Here is a 12,560-nt window from a genome sequence, read left to right on the forward strand (position 1 = left end):
TGCTGGCCCCAGAGGCATGTGAGCTCTCAGGTGGAGGCGGGGCAACCCTCGCTCCTCCGAGCCCAAGAACCCTGGGCCCAAGGAGCTGTCAGGCTAACGAGGCTACCCCACCACCACTCCATCTGAGCGTGGCAGGCTGCACCGCACCACTGGCTTCAGGTGGCTCTTCTTTAATTAATGGCATCCCAGGCTCTGCAGGGAGCTTCACCCCACAATGAATGGCCCTCTCTCATTAGAGGCAGGCCTGCCATGATGTATTCAGGGCGAGGGCCAGGATTCATTTCCCTGTCTGTGAGTTGGGGATGGGAGGGAGGGGAGAGGCAGCAGGGTGAGATTTATATCGAGTGACTTGGATTAGCTGCAGCTGAAACATGACCCCATCAACTCAAGCTGCCTTCTTGGGGCTAACCCGATGCACCTCTGCTGACGAGAGGGCTCTAGGGAAGCTGAAGGGAGGGCAGAAGGTCTGGCTGTCGTTCTCTCTGGGCTTGGGCTACAGCTCTGAGGCCCAGAATTCCTACACAACCTACAGAAACCCCTGCCCACCCCCACCACACACATACATACTTTGCGTGCACTGTGAGCCTGGCCTGACTCCAAGCCACACTTGCCCATCAAGAACCTCTTTATGGCCAGAAGATGACCCATGGCCTCAGAGTTATAGGACTGAGGCCCTGACCATGGCCCTCAGCTGGATGTCCTCCTTTCTGTAAGAAAGACCCCCACTCAGGGCATCTCAGACCACAGGTCACCCAGCACTAGGGAAAAGGCAGGCACCAGTCTGACATGGCAACACGCTGTCAGCCAACAGCTCACAATGGGGATCCTTCAGGCTGAACCCCAAACCTCCAGGGTGAGGAGATCCTGCACAATACTGGTCTCATTTGTGTAATAACCCCTTCCTCCCTGCCAACCCTGGCACCAGCTCACAGAGATGATGACTCTGAAGAGGAGGAACTGGGGTTCTTCTAGGCAAAATGGAGGAGACTTCAGTTGTACAAGTTCCCACTGTACTTCTCACAGACTTAAAAAGGGGATACCCCGCGATCTCTCAGTCACACAGGACATTTGAGGTCTGGGATCTCGGTAAGTCAGGTGGGCAGCAAACAGCACAAAACCCTAAAAATGCTCCCTGCAAATCCCACTAAATTTAGCATTTGGTTTTGCTTGAGTTTGTGAGAAAAATCACACTTTAGAGCCTGCTCTCTCTCTTTCTTTCCTGCTCTCTTTCAGAAGTCTTAGAATACCGAAATTGCTAGGAGAGCTGGAGGGTGGGCCCTCACCTGGCCCCTGCCAGCCAATGGGAAGGTTTGCCAGCTGCTGCATCCCCAGGAGGGTCAGGGCAGAATGCCAATCACCTGCACACAGAGCCACTTCATGTCACCCATGCTTCTCCCTGGCCCGGGTGGAGGAGCATTCATACACCCTTCCTTCCTACTCAGAAAGAGATGTAGCTCAGTTCCGCTTTGCTAAGCCCTATTTGGCAATGTGTCTAAACACATGCAAACTTAATTAGTTCAGGAGGGGAGCCCAAGCGCTTGCAGTGACAGATAAAAGTATTGGGAAATGAGACAAGTCAGGACTGCCAGGGAGTTCTTCCTCAAGCCCTTTTCCCCAGCAGGCTGCTAATCGAAGGTGATGCAGTTTGGTGCTGGGACCAAGTGGCACACCCATGGGCAAGGGACAAGGCTCTCAAGGGCTTAGTGACATGATGAGATGCCCCACATACTTCCAAACATACTAGAGGATAGAGGTGTCCAAAGCAATACTGGCAGTGGTTTCCTGAAAACAGACCTGAGGATTCATTCATTTGAAGCTCAGCAAGGAGGTTTTTAGGCAGCTCAAGCCATACCTCCTGGACAACTATGGCCTGTATCAAAATGAAAATAACACCAGACCAGGTATCATCAATAATCCAGGGTATCAGAGAATATCCAGAGCTCTGCCACTCAGTGCAAACAAAACAAGGGAAGATGGCACTCCTACCGCATCCCAAGGAGTGTAGCCATGAAGGGGGCTACAAGCAGATGGTCAGATGGCACAGTGGGTTAAACATGTGTTCCAGAGCTAGAATGCCTAGGCTTAATCCCTGCCCTGCCATAAACTGGCTGGATGTCCTTGACAAATTTCTTGCCTCTTTGGGAGCCCCAGTTTCCACATTCTCTTTTTTTAAAAAAAATTTATTTTATTTACTTATGCATACGAGAACTGGGGTATTGGCCAGAGGTGCGGGGCGGAGGGTGAAATGATTCACCAGAGACAGAGTGGGGAGCAGAACAGGCAGATCTACTGAAATAACCTGCTGAGGGGAGCAGTGGGAGAGACAGGAGAGGTCTGCTGTGCCATGTGATCCCCTGGCTGGGGATCAAGCTCATGCCACACAGTGGCTGGCGACAGCTTGATAGCACTGAGACTTTAAACCCCTGCGCCACCAAGGAGGCCCTCCACATTTTCTTTTAAAGCTTATAAAAAGAACTTATTTCATAGGATTCTGGTAAGGACTAAATAATATAAAAATAGCAAGCAAGGACTACTGATCAGTGCTCAATATATGCTGGCTATCTTTATTATTTGATGTCAGCTTTTCCAGAGAGGCCTCAATCCTAGGTACTGAAGCACAAATCTCTCGGAGTAAGCCCTTCTCACTGCTCTGAGGACCAAAATTCTCCTCCATGGCCCCTGCCTGTGGGCCATCCCACCCAGTGTCTACCACTGGGGTCCAACACACAGGGCTCGTAGTGAGGAAAACTGGGAGGTTCCTAGCATTAGCAGCACAGTTCTCTAGCCCCTCTCTCTCATGCTGGTACAGGAAGGCCTGAAATTTTTTCTGCATTCTCCCTGAAGTAGTCCACTGTTGATCCTCTGTTATTCTGCCTGAGCAGGGATTCCATAGGCCTATCCCATTACTCAGTTGTCATTTATTCAACAAATATTTATTGAACAACTACTATAAGCTAAACCTTGTCCTAGGGTTACAACAGTGCTCACAACCTAGTGAAAGAGACAACAGAGGCAGCTACAATATAGTTTTAAGTATGAATATGTACACCTGCTTCAGAAACACACAGGATGACACCGAGAAAGAGATTAAGAAGGTTGCTTAGAAACTGGTCAACTAGAACATCTGAGTGTCAATGAACAGTTTGATAGTGCCCTGAGGGCTGAAGGGAAGCCCTGAATGTGTCAAGGCTTCAGTTAGGAGAATGGATCTGAAGAAGTAAGACTGGAGTAAGAGACTTGTTAAGAAGACTTATGTAGTATTCAAGGAGAACATGGTAATCCTAACCAGGGCAATGGTAGTAGGGGTGGAAAGAAGGCAGTGACTTTGAGAACTCTCTAGGAAGAAGAATCATCAGGACATGGCAATTAATTGAGTATAGCTAAAGAAAGGAATCAAGGATGATTCTCAGGTTCTTGACAGAGCTACACGAGTAGATGGTACCAGTTACTACTGAAGAGAACTTTGGAGGCCAAGATATTGGGAAAAGGTAGCAATGGAACTTTAAGAGGCCTGTGGACGTGTAGGTGTAGGTGTAGACGTAGAACAGATAGCTGGATAGGAAGGCTTGGAGTTCAGATAGCAGATTTCTTTTCTCCAGTGGGAAATCTGCTGCCATGTTAGCTCCTGTTTCTCAGTTGGAGTAAAAGATTGGAAGACATTGGCATATACAGGATAACTGAAGCAATGTTGTAAAAGATGAGGTCACTGGTTAGTGTGAGTGTGCAGAATGAAAAGATAGAAGAGATTGAAGAAACACCAACATTTAAAAGGTACCAAATTTAAGGAAAAAAGGAAGGAAAGAAGCATCTGCAGGGTCTCCCCAGTGGTGCAGCGGTTGAGCGCCGGGTTGCGAAGCTGCCCGCAGCCTCTGCAGCACTGGTTCGATCCCCGGCCGCCGGGCGAGGGTCCCACATGGTGCGCAGACCTCTCCTGCCGCCCGCTGCTCCCCTCAGCAGTGTACTTTGTCAGTCTGCCTGTTCTGCTCTCTGCTCTGGCTCTGGTGAATTCTCTCACCCTCCTGCGCTTCTTACTGTACCCAGTGCTTGCATAAATAAATAAATAAATCTTTTAAAAAAAAAAAGCATCTGCAAAAGAGACTGTGAAGGAAAAATCAGAGAAACAGGGGATAGAAGGAAAGTAAAGAGTGTTTCAAGGATGAAAGTGGTCAGCCTTGTTGAATGCTGCCAAGAGCACCCAGTCTGACCTGCCACCCCCACCCATGGTTATGTCACCAGTCACCCTTTCTTCATCATCCGCACCCCTCAAATACCAGGTGTCTGGCTCCCTCCCTATGGGCTTTTCTCCAGGTGGCAGCCTCTGTTCTTCAGTACTCTTGGTGCATTACTGCAGCCCTCCAGGATACCCTCAGTAGTTCCCAATGAGTGTGTGCCCCCCAACCCCAGCCAAACAGTAAATAGGGTAAACCAAGCAAGTGCCTTATGATCTGAAGTGCTCCAAGTCCACAGCTCACAGCAACAACAGAGGAGTGTGGTTTGCACATCTCCAGAGGACGGCAGCCCACATTCACAGGCTCAACTTCTGGTTGGATCTGAGAAAACCTGAGGCTGAGAGAGATGAGGGTCTTCTCAACATATCTGACTTGGTCCCACCAGAGCATTGTTTATCCTGACCAGCTCCAAAGGGCCTCTTCCCAGACCACACTGAGAGGCAGATTCTCCCCATGTCAACTCTTCCCTACCCCTCAACCACCCCACCTCAAACTCCATCTTCTCGATTTGTCCACTTTTAAACCCAGAGGCCACTGAGAAAGGTACTAGCTTCTTAGTCATGCCGTGCTGTTCAGTTGGCAAACTTGGACCGTCAAACTACAGGTTAAAATCTCTGGCACCTGAGCAGGTGTCTCTTTACTCTGGACCAACCCTACCCTTCCACCATGCCAAAGGGGAAACCCTTATAGTCATTCTGGCCTGGGTAAACAGAGAAGAGAGAAAACTAAAAGAATACCCACCCCCAGGGCCTCCCCCTCCTCTGGTGGCTCAGCAGTTGAGCACTGGCTTGCGAAGCTGCCCGCAGCCTCTGCAGTGCTGGTTCAATCCCTGGTCGCCGGGCGAGGGTCCCACATGGCGCCAGACCCCTCCTGCCGCCTGCTGCTCCCCTCAGCAGTGTATTTCTTCATCAGTCTGCCTGTTCTGTTCCCCGCTCTGGTGAATTCTCTCACCCTCCTGTGCTTCTGACTGTACCCGGTGCTTGTATAAATAAATAAATAAATCTTTAAAAAAAAAAAAAAAAAGAACACCCACCCCCAAAAGGAACTTTCCCCAAAAGGAAACACCAGATAAGACAAAGGAGAGGTAGGCCAGGTAGGGAAGGCAAGCTGACCAAGAGCCAAGCCACAACGAATGGCATTTCTTAAATAAGTTTAGAAGGAAAATTAAATCCGCACCCACTAATTTTAAACCTACTTTAGCAGAATCTGTAACTATAGTATCAAAGCTGATGTAAACCTGGAGTATAAACTCACCGGGCTTTGACAAAAGATGGACAAAAAATGATTTTGTCAGGATGAGAGCAGATTTCTTTTCTCCAGTGGGATTTCCGCTGCCACTTCAGTTCCCATTTCTCAGTGCCTCACTAATCAGGCCCTTTCCAACCAAAGTGATGTGAAGCTGGTCGGGGGATGGGGTCTGGGAGAGGGGAAGGACAGCAGTGAGGAGTTGTGGCCCCGGGAAATTAGGGTAGGGAAATGAAAATATTTGCTGAGCTCCTTAGACTTAAATCTGAAAATAGATGTCAAAGGAAGAAGTAAGCCACACACTAACAGGTTATGGGTGTCAATTTACCATCACCCTAGTCGGGCTCATCAGCAGCCTTTACCAGGCGCATAAAAAGCTGATGGCCCTGACGAGAGGTTCCAGGAACACTGCTAAGCTGTGCGCTGTCACGCGGCACTACTTAGGTTTCCTCTCTGGCTGTTTTTATTTTGTTACACATTTAATTAAGAGCCTTCCCAGCAGTTATGCGGAGTCCTGCTTCTAAAGGCAGCTACAGAGCTCTCCTCCCCCAGCCCCTGCACCTGACATCTGCTTCCTTCCTGCACATTCTTTTTCAGAGCTTCACTGGCCTCCCCAATGCAAGCCCAAACCAGCACCACAAGCTGCTTGACCCATCTCTATTAGAAGCTACATGGTATTAGAATTCAGTTCTGTCTGGCTATGAATCTTTATTAAGCCTATTTGAGCCTCAGTTTTATTTTTTTTTCCCATCTGTAAAACAGAGATACCACCTCCTACCGGAGAAAGTCAGGAGGACTGGATGAGACATGGCATGTGCTCATTAAAATTTGATTTCTTTTTATCTTAGCTTGAATTTTACAACCCAATTGCCCTTCTTGATTACATCATTTCTCATGAAGATGTGAAGCAGCCTCTTGAGTCACCAAAATCTGTCTAGGGCCCACGAGCCAAGGGCTAAACTGATGTTGTAGGCCAGAAGAGGCCCGCCTCAGAGAGGATGCCACCCTCTGTTATTCCCTCTCCGTCCACAGGCAGGCCAACTTCAGGTTAGAGGTCCAGTCAGGTAGACCCTGACCTCACACACAGGAAAACTTTTCACATATCCACATATGCGTAGGCCGCTCACATTACAGAGACTCTGAAGAGCCGGTATCTAAGACATGAACATGCCAAAGAGAGAAAGCCACTGGAATGGTGGCGGTTCTGGGAGGCTATTGGAGGCAACTGGGGCCATGAGCCCCAGCACACTGGGTATCAGCCTGAACCCTATCTCACCCTAAAAACTGCAGAGCGCTGCGGAAATGCCTTTTCTGCTGCAAACACTCATAGCTGCCCAAGATACCATAAACAAGAGCAACAGTCTTCCTCCTCTTCACCTACTCCATGGAATCCTTCTCATTCATATTCCCTTCTGGTCCAGCTGGTATCATTTTCCTGACAAATGAGTGTCATCTGGTAACAGAGACCTTCTGGAGCTCTGGGAGCTGGGTGTGCAAACCTAGAGGTGTGCAGTCAGTGTGTGCACATGATCTAGGGATGTGGAGATGAGGTGTGTGAGTATCTAAGCCATCTGGGCTTGCTCCTCCTCCCATCCCACCTAGAGAGTCACATGCCCAGGTTTGACGCCCGCCTGGGTGCATAATTTCACCTCAGTGCCCCGTCTCCAAAAGGCATAGAAATGACCTTGTTAAGAAGATAATTTCTGCTTTGGTAGGAAACGTCACTCTCAGAGCCACTACTCCTTGCCTCCCACCAGTGTCCCACCCTAAGCTCAAAAGCTTACACACACACACACACACACACACACACACACACACACACACACACACACACACAGCTTGCTGCTGCCTTCAGTCACAAAGAATACAGAGGTATTGATTCTATCAGTCCTCAGCAAACAGTTCCCCCACCACCTCTACCCCCATTTGGTTCCCTGGGGGCTGTCTGAAGCCAGGTATCCATAGATAGACAAGCGGCAAAGGAGCCAGTTCTGTCTCCCACAACCCGGGCTGCATCAGGAGACAAAGGAGAAGTGGTGGGGGCAAAGGAGTAAAGAGAAGGAGGGTGAAATTGGGCAGCTTCTTAGAAGCAGGCCTCTTTCATCTCAGTACTGGGTTCTCAGTTGGATCATGGGGGCCTTGTGTCCCAGATAAGAGGGAACCATAGCACAATGGTTAAGAAAAAGGATCCTCGAGCCAGCCAGCTGGGCAACTGATTCTGTGTGTTCTTAAGCAAGTCACTTAGATTCTCTGTGCTTTAATTTCTTTATTTATAAACAGGAATAATAATAATACTTAGGGTTATTAAATAAGTTACTCTTTCTAAAGCCCTTAAAATAGTAAACACTATGAATTTGGTTGGGGAAAAAAAAAAGGTTTCAACTCTTTCTTTCCAGAGCAAAAACATGGCACCCCAGAGCTGGAAGGGCTATTCTGGGCAGGAACACCAGGCAAGGCAGCAATTCCTGCAGGGTCCTTGACTTGTCAACTCCCTGCTCCAGAGGCAGAAGGCCGGACTCACCGCCTCTTCCCTCCCTGGCCAACACAAAGATTGGGTGTGGCCAATCTTAGGGCTTGGACATGTCAGTTTGTGATCCAGCTACACTTGGGCTTGGACATGTCAGTCTGTGAAAGGCAAGACCAGGTCCCACAGACTCCAAGTCCTGCCAGCAACGTGGTCCTTCTCATACTCACATGACTTTTAAGTCCCAGTCTCCACAGGTGACAAAAATTGACTTGACGTTTGGATCTAAGAGGCCTTCCTTCGCCATCCACTCATGGACTTTCTGAAAAGTACATAAGAAGAAGAGATGAGATTTTCCTTTTTTTCCCCGAGTCTGTGAAGAGCCACAGCAGTGAAATGCAGATAGACTGCTTGTAATCAGAGCAGAAGAAAATTGTAGAGCAGTCATGGCTCTACGCTGGGCTCTCAGCCTTGGTTCAGAGCTACGGTAGCACTTTGAGGGCAATCCCTATGGGAAGACCCCGCAAGCCCAAATATGGGGGTCAGGGAGGGAGCCTCTCCACTCCCCCACTGCCTGGCATCCCACCCCAGAGAGCTAAGTACAGATCCCAGGAGGTTAGCCCAAATGTCTCTGGTCCTTAAACAAGGACACAGGTTGTCCTGGGTCATGACAACAGGCTGAAGGATGTGCCACACAGGGACTCCAGTCCACAGGCTCATTTATACCCCTACTCACCCCCACCCAAATGCTTACGAGCCAAATTTATGAATTTGTTTATGCCTCAAAAGAAGATAGTTTTCACCATGAGTTTAGCAGAAGAGGCTCCCTTGCAGGGGCCATCTTGACCCCAGTTGCTAAAAGCTCATACTCTGGCCCCAGATTTGTATTTCTCCTCTCATGGCTGAGGATTAAAATTCAGAGGAATCTTTTGAAAACTGAGCTCAGTTCCTAGACACGGAAAGAAACTGTTCCTAAATACATTCTAAGCCTTTCCACCTCTTCCGCTCTTTGGCCAGTCTTACTTCCAATGTTACAGTCTGTACATGGAAGTACAGATACTGAAGTCAGTATATAATGAGAGAGTTCTCAGAAAGAATTCCTGAAGCACTGCCTAGTTTTCAGAAGATTCCAGGCTGGGGCGGGAGTGCAGTAGCTCACCATTGCCCCGCTCATGCGGGAGGGTTATTTTGAGAGGCTGCATTGCGGAGCAGTTAGAAATGCAGGATTGAAAGTCAGACACATCTGGGTTCTAACCTTGGCTCTTCCATGTCCTGGCTGTGTCACTGATGGGAAGTCGTTTAAAAGTCATTTAACCCCTCTGAACTTCAGTTTCCTTCATCCACAAAATGAGGCAGGATGACTAACCTTACAGGGCTGTTTTGAGAATTAACAGTGATAATGCATTAAGTGCCTAACTCAAAATAGACAGTAGACTAAGAAAAGGAGAGCGGCAGATCATCACAGCACAAGATAAAAGATACAGCAATGGAACAGTGACCAGGATGCTCTAGGACAAGATGAGGAAACCACTAGTTCTACCTTTTATGTGGAAAGGAGTCAGAAAGGCATCAAAAAGATAACTGCATCAAGGACCAGGTGTTTGGGTATGCTTGACAGGGTGGAACAAAGGGAAAGATACCATGTTTTACTACTTGAGGTAAAACCACAGCAACAACTATTCTGCATTTGAGAAGCAATGACGTGACCACCAGATTATAAGCACCATGAAGGCAGGGACGCTGTCTTATTCACTGTCTTAACCCCTAACCCAGCTATTATCCTCTCAATAAATATCTGCTGGTTTATTGAAACATGAATAGTGAGGAGTGTGACCACAGCCCATAGGATATATAAAGGAGGAACAGGAAATGAAGCTGGGAGACTAGGTTAGATCTGATGGCGAAGGGTCTTGTGTGCTCAGGAGATAATGGGGAGCATGTGGAAATCTTGAAGTAAGATTACTTCTAGCAAGTGTAGCCTGGTTCCCTGGATATCTCAGAGATCCTGGAAGGCTGGCCCATTCTGAAGGGCCAAGAACACTCCTATCTGGTTCCATGGCTTGCACACTCCCTCTCTCACCCCCTAGACACTTCCGCAGCCCCACACACATCCTTTTCCCCAGGGTCACCTACAGAAAATAACTCTGACTTTACATAACAAAAGTATTAAAGCAAACCTGGAGCCCCCTCAAATAGTTTATCTCCCTCAGTTTTGGCTCTGTGGCCTTATATCTCCAAGGTAAGTGTCCCACCTGCTATGGGGGTTCCCCAGTACCCCAACTCCTGCACAGTAGTCCTAAGAGAGAACAGGACAGGGCTGTCAGGAGGCAACACTCAGCCGAGCAGGCCTCCACCATGAGAAACATCTATACTCGCTAGGGGCCTTGCAAGCTGGTGGCCCAGGCCTCTCACTGCTGGGGTGGGTATTTAGTGAGCCCCCTTCACTAAGAGCCTGGCTGAGGAAGTAACACCACAGCTGGAATCACGTCAGAGAAATGCCTTCTCTGCTTGAATGGATAAAGGTCTGGAGGAACCACCAAGACGAACCCCAATCAGCTGGGCCAGCCCTCCCACCTACTGAAGGAGCCCAGCCTGAGCCCTGCTTAGAACAAGTGAGTCAGGGAAACAGCCTGAGCTGGCCACACCTCATGGTCTCAATTAGGACAAGAAGTTAGCTTTTTAGCTTTTTACCAACTTGGGGCTCATGGAACAAAGCAGAGCCCATGGACTCTACTTAGGCTAATGGCAGCAACCTTCCTTCTTCACCCAGCAAGTTTGCTGAAGCAGGGGAAAGCAGCACCCTGTATCAGTGCTGGCCTGAGGGCAGCTGAAGCTGCCTAAAGGCAACTTTTCCTTAAAATCCAAAATGTGTAAATGGGATGGTTTCCCATTCGTTTGGATTCAGGGTGCTTTCATTGCTGCCACTGTCTGAAGGAGCCAGCCTAGGAGCCTTCCTAGTCTTGCTCTTCTTCCTGTAGACTGACAGAGGACAGTGGAACTGCCAGCACACCAAACTACCCTCTGTGCTGGTTGGCGGTGATTTTATAGCAGCCTGGGCATGTCACTTCCCTGCAGCAGGAATGGGGACTCTGCCCTGGCACTTCTTGTGCTTCTTCTCTGGAGAAGGAGATCCTTGGCAACAGGCATGATCTTGTGGGGAGGTGATCACTGCTGAAAAGGACTGAGGACCACATCTCCCCTGTTCCACTGAGGAACCCCCCAAGCCTCAACAGCTCTGATTTCATGTTGACCACAGCAAGTATCTTCCTCCCAGAGACATGCCAGGGAAAAGCTGTCAGTCCTCTGGTCTCCCTTAGGGGCCAGGCTCTGACTGGACACAGGGAAGGTGGGCCCCCTCTTTCTCCTATAGTTTGATCTCATAGGAGTCCCCTGAGTCACAGGAGTAAACTCCTCTTCAAACAGGGTCAGTGGGGCTGGGAGACACCTCAGAGCCCATCCTAGCTTCTCCTAATCTATCGAGGATCCCCAAACCTGTCCTTATCCAGCCTGTCAGGTCACAGAGCGTGGCTGGTGACAAAGCCTGGTTTACACACTCCCACTGGGGGAGGCTGAACCTCACTCTTTGGCCCTGGTTCGACCCTAAGCAGCCCCAGGAAATTCAGTCTACATTTCTCTCCCCTGGGGGATAGGCCTCTGGGATAAAGAATGAGTTCTCCCTTCCTCTTCTTTATTCGAGGCCCACTGCTTGCCATACAGATGTGTCCTGCTGGCTCCAGTTACTCTGTCTTCTCCAGTGCATTGATGGGGGTAGAATCTTGGGTTTTCTAGTCTTAAGAATAAAGTACCTAAGGAGGCCCACAGACTTTTTCTTTTCTCCCCTCCCCTAGAGAGAAATGGGAGGGGGGACCTTCTCCCTTTCTAAAAAGCCCCAGGCCAGGAAGGGAGGGAGACAAGCTGAGGCCAAGCACACCCTTCCTTTTTCCCTCAGGATGGAACATAAGAAACAGCATCTTAACCTTTTCCAGCTCCCTCAGGAAAACATCCTAGAAATGTGGCCTCTGCCAAGGGTTCTAAAGCCTTTAATTTGATTCCCTCACATAGGCAATTGTTGTAATTATTCTGATTAGGAATCATTACCCACTGCAGCCCCTGCACCCCTGACAGGCACAAAACATCCCAAGGCAGGCTGCACTGGGGCAGCCAGGCCCAGTCGCACTCCTGGAGGAGCTGACAGCAAACAAAAGCCATCGATGGGGAGTTCTGGGTGAGTTAATGAAGTGCTCATATGCCACAGGAAGCCAACACTAAAGCTAAACAAAAACACCTCCAGTCCCCAGGGCTAGTCCCACAGTGCAGCAGCTTTTCCCCTGCTCCCCAAGCCACCCAGGGCAGGCCTTCCCTGGAGCTGGCCAGCACAGGGCCATGGGCCAGTGGGGGTGGGGGCCTCTGCCTCACTCCTGGCAACACTCGGACATCTTGTCAGTAACCCTGACGGGAACAGCTGGAGATGACAGATCAATGGTTCAATACTCTCAACAGCATGTCACTGATGTGACAGCAAATGTTATTCTAATCAAGCCATAATCATAGTCAAATTACATGGCTACATTCTCAGGAGGGGAGGGAGAGAAAGGCAGCAGGAAGGGGTTATAGGTCAGGAA

The 12,560-nt window shown here is 49.2% G+C and overlaps 1 protein-coding gene across 6 annotated transcripts in view; it reads right to left on the minus strand.

The window, feature by feature from the left end:
- ERI3 (ERI1 exoribonuclease family member 3) overlaps positions 1 to 12,560 on the minus strand; it is a gene marked incomplete at both ends in the record, with an annotated part of 123,041 nt that overhangs the window by 73,235 nt on the left and 37,246 nt on the right. For all 6 annotated transcript variants that reach the window (XM_084242912.1, XM_084242911.1, XM_084242910.1 and 3 more), the window contains one exon: positions 8,169 to 8,260. In XM_084242912.1, coding sequence (XP_084099038.1) covers positions 8,169 to 8,260 — 92 coding nt within the window. The remainder of the gene's footprint in view (positions 1 to 8,168; positions 8,261 to 12,560) is intronic.

This window comes from Talpa europaea, assembly GCF_964194135.1.
Source record: "Talpa europaea genome assembly, chromosome: 9".
Lineage (NCBI taxonomy): Eukaryota > Metazoa > Chordata > Mammalia > Eulipotyphla > Talpidae > Talpa > Talpa europaea.